At 36.6% G+C, this 19224-nt stretch overlaps 1 protein-coding gene across 2 annotated transcripts in view; it reads right to left on the reverse strand.

The window, feature by feature from the left end:
• mon2 (MON2 homolog, regulator of endosome-to-Golgi trafficking) overlaps positions 1–19224 on the reverse strand; it is a 172080-nt gene that overhangs the window by 36176 nt on the left and 116680 nt on the right. For both annotated transcript variants that reach the window (XM_028810523.2, XM_028810510.2), the window contains exons 15-22: positions 12413–12525; positions 8053–8157; positions 6481–6561; positions 6312–6385; positions 6132–6222; positions 4887–4988; positions 2621–2731; positions 786–961 (exon numbers count right to left, since the gene is read on the reverse strand). In XM_028810523.2, coding sequence (XP_028666356.1) covers positions 786–961; positions 2621–2731; positions 4887–4988; positions 6132–6222; positions 6312–6385; positions 6481–6561; positions 8053–8157; positions 12413–12525 — 853 coding nt within the window. The remainder of the gene's footprint in view (positions 1–785; positions 962–2620; positions 2732–4886; positions 4989–6131; positions 6223–6311; positions 6386–6480; positions 6562–8052; positions 8158–12412; positions 12526–19224) is intronic.

Below are 19224 nucleotides of genomic sequence, written 5' to 3' on the forward strand. Positions count from 1 at the left end.
GTCTCTTTCTTATGGTGGAGTCGTGAACACTGACCTTAATTGAGGCAAGTGAGGCCTGCAGTTCTTTAGACGTTGTCCTGGGGTCTTTTGTGACCTCTCAGATGAGTTGTCTCTGCGCTCTTGGGGTAATTTTGGTCGGCCGGCCACTCCTGGGAAGGTTCACCACTGTTCCATGTTTTTGCCATTTGTGGATAATGGCTTTCACTGTGGTTCGCTGGAGTCCCAAAGCTTTAGAAATGGCTTTATAACCTTTACCAGACTGATAGATCTCAATTACTTCTGTTCTCATTTGTTCCTGAATTTCTTTGGATCTTGGCATGATGTCTAGCTTTTGAGGTGCTTTTGGTCTACTTATCTGTGTCAGGCAGCTCCTATTTAAGTGATTTCTTGATTGAAACAGGTGTGGCAGTAATCAGGCCTGGGGGTGGCTACGGAAATTGAACTCAGGTGTGATACACCACAGTTAGGTTATTTTTTAACAAGGGGGCAATTACTTTTTCACACAGGGCCATGTAGGTTTGGATTTTTTTTCTCCCCAAATAATAAAAATCATCATTTAAAAACTGCATTTTGTGTTTACTTGTGTTATATTTGACTAATGGTTAAATGTGTTTGATGATCAGAAACATTTTGTGTGACAAACATGCAAAAGAATAAGAAATCAGGAAGGGGGCAAATAGTTTTTCACACCACTGTGTGTATATATATATATTGAAAGGATGTAAGGAACTGTAGAAAATGTAATGTGCCCAGCTTGTGAAAAAGGAGCTAAAGCTGTTTCTAACCCTTGATCATTACGGATTGCTCCAATGACACCAAGGACAAGAGGCCAGCCAGGTCCAAGGCTATCTCCCTGGCTCTGAAGGATCTGTAGAACACACTCCAGCTGCTTCTGTCGGATATCACCATGCAAGATATTGGACAACTCCTTCAGTGGGTTCAGTAACAGCAAATGAAGTCTCTAAAAGAAGAACACTGCCAGTTTAATGTCAATGTCAATTTATTTATATAGCACATTTAAAACAACATAGGAATGCTGTGGCCAAAGTGCTAGAATAAAAGAAAAACAAACAAATAACATAAATAGAAATAAAAATATATGAACATAAATAAAAATAAAATAAATAATAAATAGAAGTAATGTTATATAATCACAATGAGGAAACCATCAGTTACTGAAGGTCACGGAATGCAAGTGAATAGAAATGAGTCTTTAATCTTGTTTTGAACAGTTCAATTGTAGACGACTCTTTTATATGATGAGGTAAAGAGTTCCACAGGCGAGGAGCAGCAGCTGCAAAAGCCCCATACCCCTTGGTTTTACACTTGGTACAAGGGACAACAAGAGACAACTGACCAGAAGATCTAAGCACTCTGGATGGCTGGTGTAAAAACACACAGAACTTGGATAAATAGGCAGGAGTTTAGTAGGGTTAGTTGTAGAACACTTCATTCATAAATGGCAATACACTTTATTTTAGGAAATTCTGTTTTATTTAATGCTTAGACTTGCTTCTTAACTTGGAAAACAAATTATTATGTAATTGTAGAATTTAAATTCACCAGAGTATTCTACTTGAAGTAAGTAATGCTTGACAACTTATCAACCAAGCTATTAAAGAACTAGTATTTTTTCTCTTCACTACTGAATTTAATAAACTTTCTAAATTTAACAAATATTTAACAGGGGCTCTTCATTAGTTACTGCTTGGAATAAAAGCAGTAGTATGTTTATAAAGTCCACATAAGTTATCTATTTTAAAGGGGGCCACATCATGAGTAAGATGGGAGACTATTTAAACTGTGAGATATTTTTACATTCTCTGGGACCTGTGGCACAGTGCAGTGACAAACATGTTTTAATTTGTTTAAAAGTTCAAATTACTTTAGTCAGTCAAATCCACATAAAGGGTTCTAACATTTTTGGCTTGAATATGTTATACCAGTAAAATAAAGAAGATATCTGTTATTTCATTTTTATTTCATCCATTTTCATACTTTTTTTTTATTTATATAACTTTTTAAACTGAGATTATTTAGGTTGAAGATGAAAAATGAGATGAGTATGGAAAATAAAAAGGGCACTATTTTGCTTTCATTTTCTCTTGTTTTTCTTTATTTTGTAGCCTGTCTCTGGTCTACTGTGTTTACTTAATAGATTCAGTAGAATTCCTCCAATCAAATTGTAAATTACACTCTCAAAGAGCATTTCAGGATGGATAAGGAAAGAAGCAGAAAGAGTAAATGGTCTCCCCTTTTACAATTTCTTACTTTAATTTGTTCACTACAAAGTTTTCTTAAACTCTAGTGACTTAAGCTAATACACTTATTAACCTTTAAACTTAAGTGACACATTTAAGGACTACCACCGTTTGCATATATTCTTCAGACACCAGTGGTAGTATCTGTTTGAAAATATTAGCCGAGTTTCTATTTCTATCTATTGGATAGATAGATATAACTAGAAGCAGTAAAATGGCAAAATACAAAAAAACTACATAATAACACAGCTCTGCTATTCATTTAATTGTATGTAGCATGAGTAATAGGAGAGAACATAACCTTTTGCCTTGTTACATTTGTCTATTGCCATTTTAATACAAGGAAATTTAAGAAATACCTGATTCTGTGAAAGTGGGGGGTCATGCTTGTACACTAGGCCCGCCTTAATCAGTGATGTTACTGCTTCTGCTCCCCACTCCCTCATCCTCGAGTTGGGATGCTGGCAAACCTAAGTAATAAAAATGTATATATACGATAACCAAGTATGTGGATGTGTCATTCTTGGCAAATTCTCAAAAAAAATTAAAAATTAGGAAAAAGATCCCAGCAACATTTCACCAAGATAGAATGCAGTTTGCACCTCAAGTCAGCATAAATTGGCATAATTCAGTAGCAAGCCCAAGTCAAAAAAAGTGATAAGACCCATGAATTGTACCCTAAAATAAATCAGATTTATCTGATTCCGCATGCTTGTATAGGCAATTTTTGCAACAAACACCAAACCTTTCAAGCCTAACAGCACTAAAAGGAAAGTTGTTAACCATAAGAGACATAGTTAAAAGGTTTACAAGGAATTATAATTTTTGAAGCAAGCAGTTTTATTTTTCTTTGTTCAAAAACTTCTATCAAGAACCCTGAAGCATGTATTAAAATATTTTACTATCCATCATTTAGAAAAAAATACTACTTATTCAAAGTAATTTAGCTCCTTCAAACAGTGGCCTGAAACACAAGTTTAATTACCATTATACAAGTCAACTGCAAGGCAAAGTAAAAAATCACAATGCATGTAATAAGGACAAACATGAAGGTAAAAAGGATATCCTGGCCATTTCTGTTCTTTAAAGTGCTATAAAGTTAAAAAAAACTAAAACAATGAATACCTAATGAGCACATCCAGTTTGCAGTGCAGCTTCATAACTAAATAAAACCACTATTTTAAATAGATGTATTGCTAGGTAATAAGACACTCATTTGGCATAAAAAGCTGCAGTTCCCTGAATAAATTGGAAAATGGTCCTGATGAACTGAAAGTATTTTGGCTAGACTGGCTAATCAAAAAAGATTTAGATATGTTTTTGTTAATGTTATGTGTTATGGACTGTGTAGGTAAAATGAAATTAAAGACAAAGCTATCAATCTATGTGATGTGTGCCTTAATACCTGAAAAGTGAAATTCAGCAATAGAAATACGTCATTGCCTTATGTATAATGAAAAAGTTAATGTACAAGCATAAATGAGAGACAGCTCTGAAAACTATTCTCTTAGGCTTATTTTTGGTTCAGTAAGGTAGTGCATGGGTATTCTAAAGCCCCTGCAATGTTTAGAAACATTGTTTAGAATGTTTACTCATTCACCCAAAATCAAAATATAATTATCTTAAATATCATAAGCTAAATACACATACACAAACACAAAAACATACATATGCACATACAGTACAGTGTATATTAGGATGTATAAAGTTAAAATTTAAATTATCTTTATTATAAATGTGGCAGAAAAATCTTTCATCTGTATACTATATTTACATGCTACTACTTGTCTTTGACAAAAAAAAAAAAGATTAAGAATGTTTTAATATATATTTTGATTTACAGCAAAACTAATATAATCATGTTTTGTAATAAGGGCTTTCAGCCCTGAACAGAACGGGTCTGGTAGTAAAAAGTATTTACCAGTCACTACAATTAATGCAGTACATTAAATTACTTTAATGTTACAATGAAACAGGCTTCACTCACACTGTAACTGATTTTGTGAGAAAGAACTCACAAAACGCATGTGAAATGTAGCCATACAAAAAATAAGTTAACAACTATTTATTCTGACGACTGCTTTCTGTAACTTTACCTTCATCTCTCAGGATGCTTAATACTCATATGTTCATTAAAATCATATTTTTCATACAGCATTGCAGAGTTTCATTGGGCAATTTGAAATGATGAATTAGTGTGCAGTATGTAGGAATCTACCAAGCCACAGGAATATTCAGAATTCTAAAACACACATACTTACCTTCTACGTAAATCATTTTGGTGCAATAAAAGGGGGGAAACAGAAAAGACAAAACATGAAAACTACAACAAAAGACAAAACCAGTTTTTGGAATGTAAAAAAAGAATTCAACAGACAGAAAGAGTTCAATAAATTGAAAGTGGTGCTGAAATTACTACGTGAACTACTAAAAACTCATTGTATTCATTTTATATGTAATCTATATCTATATATAATTAGTAATTCAGGCTTTTACTGGAAAAAAAAATACAATGTCGATAGCATAAATGGTACAATAATGAAATATGCACAACTGATTAATAAAATATACCTCCACAGAAGATTGCAACAGCTGTAGATCACATTATATGACTGTTATATTTACCTCCAGCAGATGACCAGTCAGAGGTCTCCAGAGAATTTCAATTCTGTCCATATTAACCAAACCTGTTTCAAGCAATTTGGCAACCGCAAAAAGAGAAGGTTCCTATTAAAAAAAAAATGTTTTGATGGATTACTAGGTAGAAAAAGACAGTTACAGGACAAGAGGCCAGCATAGTTGGGAAAGAAAGACAAGTGTCGACAGTGGAAACATGTCAGTCATCAAACCATTATATGAAGATGGGTATCACAGGAAGCAATCTTGTTGTATTGGTTTACTGGTAAGAAGCAAGAACCACCAAAGAATCAGGGAAAAAAGGAAAGTCCCGGAAGAACCAACAAATACCAAGGTTGCCTAATCCTACGTTTAACGAATTTGAATCAGATTGGAATAGTTTCTAACTGACAAAAGGCAGTGCATAGTCTCAGGTAAACAGATAGGACCATATTGTCCTATTACAAGTAAAGACTGGCAGGAAGCCTGGTTTGTTCAGTTGGTTATTTGGCTACATTCAGTCCTTGGTCAGGAGTGGGACTGTGTTACATTTTAAAAGGAGGCAGTCCAGAGGCTCCAAAAGAGTTCTGACCAATTAAAGCCTACATTAAGCTAAGTAGTGCAGTAGTTATAACAATTATCAGAATCTGTACATATTAAATGTTTACTTGGACAAAAAAAATGCAATACAAGCAGGAAACTATTCAAATGCATATAGTATACCATGATTTTCTGCCAAAAATAAAAAGTACAAGTAGTGTGATGAACACACTTGCCTTTGAAATATGTTTTATCACAAGCTAGTTGTTCACAAGTTTTTTTTACTGGTTGACACCTTTAAAAATAACTCAAATGCTCCTTTTTTAAGAGGGAGAATACTGTAAATTTCCTAAACTACACATAAGTGACAAGCTTTAATGATCTCAGTAGCCTTTTTTTGTTCGTTATCAATTGCTCTAATAAAACAATTAACAATCACATATAACACTTTTAAGTCCAGTTAAATGTTCTTAGGATATATTATGCAAAATCTTAAGCAAGAACAGTACATATAACAAAACCAAACATACCATTGGTAACTAGAAAATATGTGTTTGGTTAAACGCAAAAGAATGAAGGTTTTTTTTTTTTTTTTGCTTTTTTTTTTATCAGTAACTTACAGTACAGATTTACAGCAATAATAAGTACATGTATATTTGTAGTAGAGTGACAGGCTTTACAGGGTTACGCCAAGGTAATGAAGTCCAACTATACCTTATTATTCCCATATGCCATGTCCATAGCTTCCATGGATAATGAACACAAAGCATTAATTAAATGATGTAGGGAGACATCATCAAGATATCTGAGAAATAAAAAAATTGTGTTACAGCTAAACTTGCATTTGCCTCTGGAAATGTGGTCTTGGGATATTAATCAAAATAAAGAACTTACTGTGAACTCTCAAATAGCCGGGAAAGAATATTAGAGATTACAGGCAAATCTGTCATGACAGCTGTTGTCAAAACCTATAATAAAATAAAAAGAGAATAAAGACTGCAATCAATAAAAGACTTGATCGGTTTTAAAGCTGATGAAAGATAACATAACCCTATGTCCTTACAGTGCTTGGACCTTCCACAGCCCTCCCTGGTTTTAAGGCACCTCCACTTCCAGGTTTCAAACCAAGAATCCACACAAGATGCTGTAAATAAACACTACTATCAGAAAAGCCAATCATGACGTATAGAAAAACTTTTTTATTTTTATTTACTTTCTAGAAGTAGAATTTCAGATTATTTATGCAGAAAATGTTTCAATAGGGAAAGTAAAAATCTATCTGATATGCATACAAACATAAATGAATGACATTTCAATTTGCTTGAGCACAATGCAACCTATTCTTTAATGTACTGGAACTCACCAGAGATATGTCAGAAATAATGTACACTAATTTTAACAATGGTTCTTGACACTGTCATAACGCATAACTTTCTTGATTCATAAGAGTGAAATACTACATATTCCTGTACTACCATTAGTATGTATTACCAACACTCACAGACTATACACCAGACCAGTCTTCTTGTCGCTACTAATACTGAAATCCTCCCAAGGGGAAAAATTGATCCTGAAAATTATACAAGTGTGGCAGTATAATACATCACTCATAAGAGCATAAAAATGAAATTCTGAGGTGAAGGCTTTTTGCAATAAAGCTTTAAGTAAACACAGGGCATAGAATATTTAACTTTCATTTGTACAGTGCAAACTGAAATAACGTCACTTGCACCCTCATATACTCTGTCATGTTTTGGAATTACTCATCCTCAAACAGTAACCGATGTAAACTATATAATATTCAAGGATAATAAAGATGTTTTACAATTTCATTTCTGTTGGAATTAAATAAAGGAATTGGTTGTAAAGCAAATATCGTTTTTAGTAATTATATACATGGGCAAAGGTCTGACTGATTTTTTTATTATCAAAGCACAAACTGAATGCAAAGTTGTCTTTGACACCCTTTGAGGACATGACAGACCTTTCCTGTGATTATTCTTTTTGTACTTTCTTAAAAGAGTACACTATATTGCAGTCCTTGGAAGCAAAGCCATGGGGGTGGGTTGGTGCAAAAAGAGCCAAAAGGAAAAAAGAAGGAAACAAAATCACTGTCAAGAAGCATTACACTATGAAGTTTTGTAATGCATTTTACTCACCATAACTACTACTTTGCTTCTGAAAATGTATTGCAAAGAATCAATTCTTGCTCAAACAAGTCCAGAAAACAATGATTCATACTAAATATTGTATAAACATACATGTTTGTGCATATTTACATATAACAAAAATACACAATAAATTAATCAGAAATGTTAAAGGATGCACATATGGATAGACAGGCAAGTGTAAAGGGGCACTATACACAAGACAGAAAGATTAGTATAATTATTAATCCTCAAAACAGTTAATTCACTCACTTGAGAAGCAGAACATAAAAAGTAGAGCAAATGAGTATAAAAATAGGTAATACTACACAAGTACTGCATTTTAAACCATTACATATTACTGTTGTTTAAATGTTTAAAAAAAATAAACAGCCATTGGAATAGCTAAGGGTTCTGTGACCTACACAAATCTCAAAATCAAAATAATTTAATTTCAAGATAGAAAGACTGTAAAACAGATACTATACCTGCAGAGTGGCCAATACTAACTGCCAAGATGATCCAAGAACTGTACCGTGGCAATGAGCGAGATTCAGTAATGTTCTCATACACTGGATATTTTTGGCAGTAAGCTTAGAAAAAGAAGAAATTAAGTAAATTATACAAACCCAATTAAAATGAAAATCTGTGCCATAATTTCTACTGTATTTTAATGTCCAGAGAAAACGCACAGAAGTAGATGCTTCATTTAATGCAAAATTAAGTACTTCAATAGGCTTGTTTTTTTTTTGGCTGAGCTACCAAAGAGTGTTTACATTCGCAAGACCATGAATGTATTTTTTTTTAATTTAACTGTAATACAGTATATGTGTAATGGTTGATAGCAAGGATTGGTTGACTTTTAATCCATGCCAGCTTTAGGAATTATTAATTGAATTGAATTATACTGAGAATTGGAAACAAAATTTAAACATTCTTTCAGTTACACAGAATAACCACACCTGTTAAACTTCAGCGGTTTAAGATAAATTTTACTGCTACATTCCATCAATTGCACTTTCACTACATTTGAAGAAAAAGTACAAGTCTAGCAATAAAAAAAAACCTTACAAACTGTTTTAGTGTAGATCTTGGAATTCTTTATGCAGAGCTAATTGAAACCAAAGGATAAAGTTAAAGAGATCTTTCATTACATTAAATTAATACAACATGAAAGTGACTCTTTCCGTGCTTCATTTTTACAAAATCTTTCTACCTCTACCCATAGAAGGTGCCCGTAAAGCACTAGATAAGGGTTACATACCATCTTGTAAATAAGGGCAAAATTTCCTTTATTCCACTTATTTTTTCCATTCTCGATATAACAATAAAAGTCACTAGGCCTGCTTTTTATGAATGCGTGTAGCACAATATTATACCCAAACCCACGTTTTTGTTATATAAGGGGCCAGACCAAGAAATATTTTGGTGCAGAAATTGCTATGCCTTTGTGGTAATTTTAAAAGGTGGATGGCTTTAATACAAAGTATAGATATTTGACCTACTAATTCATCCTTAGATGACTATTTGGAGAATACTGGTAAGTAATAAATATAAAATAAAAATTTAAATGCCTTGATTATGTGCTGCAATATTTTGCTGTGAAGCCAGATGGAAACAAGAAAATGTTGATTGTACGGTTTGGTCGTATGTATGGTTTAGTCATATATGGAAACAAATGTCCATGAATCTTCCAAAGATCTTATTTGTCTGAGTTTAGAATCCATTTAGGGACATCCTGAAGTTAATTTTTTTAGCATCTAAGAAAAGAGGAAGGCCAGGGTGGCCTAAAAATATGTTTTCTATTGATTTACATCTTGCCTGAAGAAGGGGCCTGAGTTGCCTCGAAAGCTTGCATATTGTAATCTTTTTAGTTAGCCAATAAAAGGTGTCATTTTGCTTGGCTTTTTTCTATTGATTTGTTATTTTTGTGAATCTTGTGTGAAACAAGTTAAATGAAGTGCAAGATGGGAAGATTGCCTTGAGTAAATGACTGGACTACACAGTATATAAAGATTAAAACATTATTAAAATTGTCATCAATGTGGCAATTTATACAGCCATAGCATCAAACTAAGCAATACAAAACACCACAGTAACTGATACTTTTTTCCACCTTCAAGCAAAGACCCCTATGGCCTCAGAATAGAGGTAATAAAGTTAAACTTTTTTAGACGTATATACAAACAATGTAACTATTACAAACAGTATATGTATATAAATAAAATAGCTGGAAGTATATTTTACAATTATATATACATATGTTGCATGCTAAGTGCTGTATACTATTTATTTATTTATTTATTGGTAACATACTCTTGTCAACTGTTCTGAGGAGATGTGCAAGTATACATTTCACTATACTATGTACACATGAACAGAAACTTAATTTGAAAATTGTTTTACCTCTTTTTTGCAAGTGAAACAATAAAATTTTTTGTGGAAGATTTTACTAATGTTAATTTTACATAACTTTGATTGTGGAAGATTTTACTATTATTAATGACAGTTCCAAGTCCCGCTTTTATTTTCCTGCTTTAATTGTTCTGATATGACATATTATGTAGAATGTCAGTGAGTGCGAATGTTTGCCCTGTGATGGACTAGTATGCTGCTGAGCCCAGCTACTGGTTTATGCCTATTATTGTTTGTACAGGCTTTATTTCACTGTGACCTTGATGGACAGCCGTGTAAAATGAGGACATTTTTCACCATCACTGTATTTTCTTTTGTACAGAGGTTTCAGACAAAATTCGGACTTTGGACTCTTTCACTTTTCATATTTTGCTATGTAGCAGTCTTGTGCAAAAAATAATTTAAATAAATTTTTCCACACATTAAATGACACTCAATACCCCAGAATGTTGAAGACAGGGTTTTAAATTTTTTACAAATTTATCAAAAATACAAAACTGACATATCACATTGACACAGACATTCAGACCAAATGCTATAACACTTGAAATCTGTCTCAGATGTGTTTCAATCTATTGATCATCGTTAAAAGACTTTTTTAGACCTTGTTCAACTGATTGGACATGAGTAGCAAAGGCACACACTTATCTATAAATCATCCCACAGATGAATACTGTATGTGAAATAAAGCAAAAACCAAGCAATGAGCTTGAAGGAATTGCTAGCAGAGGTTACAGACAGGATTGTGTTGAGGCACAGATCTGGGTATGGCCACAAAAAAATCCTGCAGTACTAAGGGATCCCAAGAGTACAGCTGCCTTCAGAATTCTTAAGAGGAAGAATATGGAGCAATCATGTCTCTATCTAGAGCTGGCCACCTGGCCAAACTGAGCAATCATGGGAGAAGGGCCATGAAAAGAGAGGTGACCAAGAATCCGACAGACACTCCAGCTGAGCTCCAGAAAACCTGTACATTACTCCACCAATCTGAGCTTTATGACTTAGTACTTAGTAAAAGACAAATGGAAGCCCATTTGGAGTTTGCAAAAAAAAGCACCTAAAGGACTTTCACACTATGAGAAACAAGATTCTCTGGTCTTTTGAAGCCAAAATTAGTGTAATGCTTGGAGGAAACCAGGTACCACTCATCACCTGCGCAATTCCATTCCAACAGTGAAGCATGTGGTAGCAGGATCATGCTGTGGAGTTGTTCCTCAGCTTCAGTGACTGGTTTGAATAAAGAAGGTAGAGATAAAGTTAAACAGAGCAAAGGGCAGAGATATCCTAAATAAAACCTGTTCTGGAACTCTCTAGATCTCAGACTGGGCACAAGGTTCACCATCTAACAGGACAATAACTTTAAGCACAAAGTAAAGACAACACAGGAGTGGCATATGGACCACTGGACATCTCTGGAGAGACAAGAAAACAGCTGCCCAATGATGGTTTCCACCCAATCTGACAGAAGCTGTGAGGACCTGCAGAGACGAATGGCATAAAATCCCCATATCCAGATGTTCAAAACTCATCATGTCATATCCAAGAAGACAAAAGGCTGTATTAATCACTGCCAAATGTGCTTCAACTAAGCATTGAGTAAAGGGTCTGAATACTTGTGTGCTATTGTGGTAGATCATTTTTTTTATTTTTCAATAAATTTGCAGAAAATTCTAAACTGTGGAATAAAGAGAAAGACTAAATTCTTTGTAGATCAATAAGAATTATATGTGTCTATGTGTTATTTTCCATATATTTAGCATCTTGCATGATTATTTTTTCTTTTTTTTTTAATATAAAAAGGTAAACAATATATTTTCTATTTTTCCTCAGAGAAGAGATGTACTATACTAGGGGTGTGTTGCTGTACTGCATCTGATCACAACTGTTTTTTTTAAATAAAATCTGTACTTGATTAGTTCTGTGTTCTGAGATTTTTTTTTTTTATTTTTTTTTTTAACAATTTCAGGCAACATTATATTTCTTAACATTCAAAAATGATACACTTCCATTATTGGATTGCTTTTGTTTCTAATATAGTAAACTAAACATTTATAAATAACTCAATGTAATAGTGCATACCAAATATAAACAAATAAAAAAATATTTGGATTGCATAAGAATATTGTTTGATTTAGTAAAGACTGCTGATTTTAAAAAAATTCAATGAAATAAGATTGATATCAGTTACTGTCCCCTGGTCATTTCTGCCCTAATACACTCACCACACAACTTTGATGGATTAAACAGTATCAGACAATGAAAGGATGGATTACAGAATTAATTTCCATGGCAGTTTGCAATTTGCTTTTAACTTTCTTTCTCATCCACATTTTCTTTTCTTATACAACCAATTGTAAACCACAAAATTTAATGTACAAAAAGTAAGTCGAAAAGAAGGAAAAAGAGAAAAATACTGAATTAACGTGGACTTACCACAACAGTACCTTGCGGCTGAACAGTAAGTGGCTGCCCCACCGCAACAACCTGCTGATGGGATTCACTAGATGGGCTGATGATCTGAACATTCTGACCCTGAATAGAGTAGGCTGTAAACACAGAATAATAAAAAAAAAAAAAAAAAAAAAAAAAAAAAAAACCACGTAATTACATTCTAGACTCTTAAGCAAAAATCATATGACCTTTTATTTTACATAAAAATATGCCACATTCATCAGATGTAATAAAACGTTAAAACCGGCTATAAAAACCAGGTTTCACATGATAACATACAATCTTTGACAAGGATACTGAATCAGTCACTCAACCACAGCTATCGGACACATTTCATTTTTAAGTATTTTAGAAGCAGTAACCCATGAAAGACTTGATACAAACTGGTGGATGTGTTTAATATTTGTCTGGAATGCAGAAAGCACATATTGCTGTTTTCACATAAAAAGTGGAAAATAAGTGGAATATATCAAGTTTCTGGTAGCGGAACAATGCTTAATAAATGTTCATGTCATGGTATCAGCTATTCTAAAGAATATACTGTATATCTAAAGTTATATCCTCTTAGAACTTGTACATTTTTTGCTTATTTTAATGTATGTGCAGCTTTTTAAAAGACAGGCAAGAAATCTGCTCCAGAATTTTAGGCGCCTTTCCTTGGACCACTGGATTTACACATCCCATGTGTCACAGAATGATTCACAAAGCATAATTGAGACAGTCATTCTGTTAAACAATCCAGGTTTCCACCATCTTGGAATAACGTACAGTGTCACATACAAAAGCATCTTAATATGTCAGTAGTACTATACAGGGTGACCTACTGCAGTCTCTCTCATACCTTCAGTGACTGCATCAGTGGAGAACTAAAATGGATATGAAACTTCCCTCTACTTTTAACTTACACCACAGCATATAACCAATTCCTTTTTTCTTCATGCATTATGTATTTTCTATTTACCTTTCATTTCTCACATTAACTTTTCAAATAAGTCTGCAAGAAGTATATTCAAAGCCTCCTCTACACCTTGACTTCTCATGTACAGTGGGTACGGAAAGTATTCAGACCCCCTTCAATTTTTCACTCTTTGTCATATTGCAGCCATTTGCTAAAATCATTTAAATTCATTTTTTCCCTCAATGTACACACAGCACCCCATATTGACAGACAAAAAAAAGAATTTTTGAAATTGTTGCAGATTTATTAAAAAAGAAAAACTGTAATATCACATGGTCCTAAGTATTCAGACCCTTTGCTCAGTATTTAGTAGAAGCACCCTTTTGAGCTAATACAGCCATGAGTCTTCTTGGGAAAGATGCAACAAGTTTTTCACACCTGGATTTGGGGATCCTCTGCCATTCCTCCTTGCAGATCCTCTCCAGTTCTGTCAGGTTGGATGGTAAACGTTGGTGGACAGCCATTTTTAGGTCTCTCCAGAGATGCTCAATTGGGTTTAAGTCAGGGTTCTGGCTGGGCCATTCAAGAACAGTCACAGAGTTGTTGTGAAGCCACTCCTTCGTTATTTTAGCTGTGTACTTAGGGTCATTGTCTTGTTGGAAGGTAAACCTTCGGCCCAGTCTGAGGTCCTTAGCACTCTGGAGAAGGTTTTTGTCCAGGATATCCCTGTACTTGGCCGCATTCATCCTTCCCTCGATTGCAACCAGTTGTCCTGTCCCTGCAGCTGAAAAACACCCCTACAGCATGATGCTGCCACCGCCATGCTTCACTGTGGGGACTGTATTGGACAAGTGATGAGCAGTGCCTGGTTGTCTCCACACATACCGCTTAGAATTAAGGCCAAAAAGTTCTATCTTGGTCTCATCAGACCAGAGAATCTTATTTCTCACCATCTCAGAGTCCTTCAGGTGTCTTTTAGCAAACTCCATGCGGGCTGTCATGTGTCTTGCACTGAGGTATGTGTGGAGACAACCAGGCACTGCTCATCACTTGTCCAATACAGTCCCCACAGTGAAGCATGGCGGTGGCAGCATCATGCTGTGGGGGTGTTTTTCAGCTGCAGGGACAGGACGACTGGTTGCAATCGAGGGAAAGATGAATGCGGCCAAGTACAGGGATATCCTGGACAAAAACCTTCTCCAGAGTGCTAAGGACCGCAGACTGGGCCGAAGGTTTACCTTCCAACAAGACAATGACCCTAAGTACACAGCTAAAATAACGAAGGAGTGGCTTCACAACAACTCTGTGACTGTTCTTGAATGGCCCAGCCAGAACCCTGACTTAAACCCAATTGAGCATCTCTGGAGAGACCTAAAAATGGCTGTCCACCAACGTTTACCATCCAACCTGACAGAACTGGAGAGGATCTACAAGGAGGAATGGCAGAGGATCCCCAAATCCAGGTGTGAAAAACTTGTTGCATCTTTCCCAAGAAGACTCATGGCTGTATTAGCTCAAAAGGGTGCTTCTACTAAATACTGAGCAAAGGGTCTGAATACTTAGGACCATGTGATATTTCAGTTTTTCTTTTTTAATAAATCTGCAACAATTTCAAAAATTCTTTTTTTTGTCTGTCAATATGGGGTGCTGTGTGTACATTAATGAGGGAAAAAATTAATTTAAATGATTTTAGCAAATGGCTGCAATATGACAAAGAGTGAAAAATCGAAGGGGGTCTGAATACTTTCCGTACCCACTGTATACTGTATATGGAACCTTGAACCACAAACTAGCTGGAAAAATTACATTATATCAAATATATGATATGTGCATTCATTGCTTAATTCTATTATACACAGCTCTGTTTTGAGCTACTGACTAAGAAAACTGAAAAGACAAAGGTCTGATTATTGTCATACAGAATCTCTCTCTACTTGTTATTGCTAAATAATGCAGTTTCCTTCTCCTAATACTTCTTGATTTCACAACGAAGACACTCGGAGAATATTTACCAGGTATGCAGTGAGCACTTAATGGAACCTTCCAGAACTCCAAAATGAATTCACTGGGATTTCCAGTATCAGACAACACAGGGACCTCAAGAATGATCAAATATTTGCAAATAGTCTATTTCTGTTTTTCATTTACTTGTTCGCAGAGAACCTAAATTTGCCACAGTCTCTATCTTTTCCAGTTGTTCAATGCAGGATGTCTGCATGCATTTAACCTCCTCAAGCTGGGTGGGGATCAAATTCACGTTAGACTCCATAATATTAATTTTAGACTCAATTTTAGATTCCACCTTAGTTATTTCATGTATATTTAAGTTTTCCACTTCCTTCAACTCTACTCCAAATCTGATAATGAAAACCCTTTAATTCTACCCCTTTAAATTCTAAAACACCCAGTACAATTCCACAATCATACAGCTACAAGGGTATGCTACAGATGATACAATGCTGCTGAAGAAGGAGATGTTTGGTGAGTAGTTTCTGCTGAGTAAGATGAAAGCATGGAGTCCTCACTGTCAGCCATAAAAAAAAAAAAAAAACAAAAAAACAAAAAACTAGCATCTTATGTAGCACATTCAAGTAAGAGCTCTGCTAAAACACCTGGGTTGGCAGGCTCACCTTCTGTTTAAAACAAGCCATAACATGTTTTTGGCTGTTCTGGTGGTAATATATATTTCATATATTATATAGTGTTCTCAATAATGTGAGAATCCTCAGCAAAGCTATTAAAACGCAAAATATGCCCCCAGAAAGAAAGCAAACTGACCTAAAATAAAATTGGGGTAAGGAGGAGTCTTAAGTGTTCATATATTATTAAATTCCTAAAATGCTAGAAATCTAATGATTTTGATCAAAATGTATTTTCATTAAAACTGTATACATCCATAAAACTTTCCAGTCAGACATCAATTAGTAATTACTGCACAAAATCCATTTGCTATTCAGGGCACTGCAAAATGTTTTTGGAAATATTTTTCAAATAAATGTATAAATGTGGCAGGTAATAAAAAATTAGGTTTTACAATGTTACATGTTAACGTCAAAGTCTCCACTTGCTGCAGGGACATCGAACTGTTGGCCGTAAGTTTGCGTCCCTATTACTTGCCCAGAGAGTTTGGACACGTAATTGTTGTTATTGAATACATCCCTCCTCGGGCGGACATGGAGACAGCGAGTGACATCATCCATTCTGCTGTTGCTAAGTTACAAACGCAGCACCCTGAGGCGCTTGTGCTAATCGCTGGAGACTTTAACCATGTGACACTGGACAAAACATTACCTGCCTTCTCCCAGTATGTGGACTGTAACACCCGGGGAAATAAGACTATTGATTTACTGTATGCAAACGTTAAAGACGCATATAGCACCACCCCGCTACCTGCGCTTGGGAAAGCAGATCATAACCTGGTTCTGCTTCAGTCTCACTATAAACCAAGAGTGAGGGTCCTACCTACAACCACATGCTCATTCAAGAAGTGGTCCCCGGAGGCAGAGAAGGCTCTGAGAGAATGCTTTGGAACTACAGACTGGGATATCCTGCAGGGATCACATAGTGAGAACATTGAGGAGGTTGTTGACTGCACTACTGACTACATCAAGTTCTGTATGGACATTGAAGTTCCAGTAAGAACTGTACGCTGCTATGCTAACAACAAGCCATGGATTACAAGTGACATCAAGGGACTTTTGAACCAGAAAAAAAGGGCTTTTAAAGGCGGTGATCAGCATGAGCTCAAGCGCGTGCAGAAGGAACTCCGAGTCCAGCTCAGGGCGGCGAAGAAGCAGTACAGAAGAAAGCTGGAGCAGAAGTTGCAGAATAACAGCATGAAGGAAGTGTGGGATGGGATGAAGATCATCACTGGCTGCAGCTCGAAGCGGGGTGCCACCATCGAGAGAGACGTGAAGAGAGCAAACCATATGAACAACTTCTTTAACAGGTTTGACCACCCTAACCCACTCTCACTCTCACCTCGGAGTACTGCACCCTCCACACATCCTTCTGCTGATACCAGCATAGGAGAGACATCCCCACCCACAATTACAACAGCGCAGGTGAGCAGAGAGCTGAGGAGACTTCGTGCCAGCAAAGCAGCGGGTCCAGATGGAGTATCGCCACGACTGCTGAAGGTCTGTGCATCGGAGCTGGGGGGTCCTCTACAGCGCATCTTCAACCTGAGCCTGGAACAGGGGAGAGTCCTTTGGCTTTGGAAAACATCTTGCATCACCCCAGTCCCAAAGGTATCATGTCCTAGTGAGCTGAATGACTTCCGGCCTGTTGCTCTGACATCACATGTGATGAAGACCATGGAGAGGCTGCTGCTTCACCACCTGAGGCCACAGGTTCAACACGCCCTCGACTGTCTGCAGTTTACATATCAGAAGGTGGGAACGAAGGATGGCATCATCTACATGCTACACCAATCCCTCTCCCACTTGGACAGAGGCAGTGGTGCTGTAAGAATTATGTTTCTAGACTTCTCTAGCGCCTTCAACACAATCCAACCTCTGCTCCTTAGGGACAAGCTGACAGAGATGGGAGAAGATTCATACCTGGTGGCATGGATCGTGGACTATCTTAAAGACAGACCTCAGTATGTGCGTCTTGGGAACTGCACGTCTGACATTGTGGTCAGCAACACAGGAGCGCCACAGGGGACTGTACTTTCTCCGGTCCTGTTCAGCCTATATACATCGGACTTCCAATACAACTCGGAGTCCTGCCACGTGCAAAAGTTCGCTGACAACACTGCTATCGTGGGCTGCATCAGGAGTGGGCAGGAGGATAAGTATAGGGACCTAATCAATGACTTTGTTAAATGGTGCGACTCAAACCACCTACACCTGAACACCAGCAAAACCAAGGAGCTGGTGGTGGATTTTAGGAGGCCCAGACCTCTCATGGACCCCGTGATCATCAGAGGTGACTGTGTGCAGATGGTGCAGACCTATAAATACCTGGGAATGCAGCTGGATGATAAATTAGACTTGACTGCCAATACTGATGCTCTGTGTAAGAAAGGACAGAGCCGGTTATACTTCCTTAGAAGGCTGGCGTCCTTCAACATCTACAATAAGATGCTGCAGATGTTCTATCAGACAGTTGTGGCGAGTGCCCTCTTCTATGTGTTGGTGTGCTGGGGAGGCAGCATTAAGAAGAAAGACGCCTCACGCCTGGACAAACTGGTGAGGAAGGCAGGCTCTATTCTTGGCATGGAGCTGAACAGTTTGGCATCTGTGGCAGAGCGACAGGCGCTAAGCAGGCTCCTATCAATTATGGAGAATCCACTGCATCCACTAAACAGTGTCATCTCCAGACAGACGAGCAGCTTCAGCGACAGACTGCTGTCAATGTCCTGCTCCACTGACAGACTGAGGAGATCGTTCCTCCCCCAAACTATGCGACTCTTCAATTCCGAACAGTTTGACATCTGTGGCAGAGCGACAGGCGCTAAACAGGCTCCTATCAATTATGGAGAATCCACTGCATCCACTAAACAGTGTCATCTCCAGACAGAACAGCAGCTTCAGCGACAGACTGCTCTCAATGTCCTGCTCCACTGACAGACTGAGGAGATCGTTCCTCCCCCAAACTATGCGACTCTTCAATTCCACCCGGGGGGGGTAAACGTTAATTCAAGTAGACATTGCTGTTCAACTTCAAGACGAGGTACAAGTCATTTTGATTTTTTCAGACAAGTCCAAAGTCTTCAAACTTTTGACTTGAGTCATTGGACTCCACTTCTGCTGGGTAGCACATACATGAAAATAATGTGCTTAATCCTTAATCTAAAAAAAGTCCCTGGTATACTAGGGAACCAGGAAGAAAAATACATTATTAATTAAAAGCAAATCTGACAGTAACCCATGATGAACTACTTTTTCCA

This window comes from Erpetoichthys calabaricus, chromosome 1, assembly GCF_900747795.2.
Source record: "Erpetoichthys calabaricus chromosome 1, fErpCal1.3, whole genome shotgun sequence".
Lineage (NCBI taxonomy): Eukaryota > Metazoa > Chordata > Cladistia > Polypteriformes > Polypteridae > Erpetoichthys > Erpetoichthys calabaricus.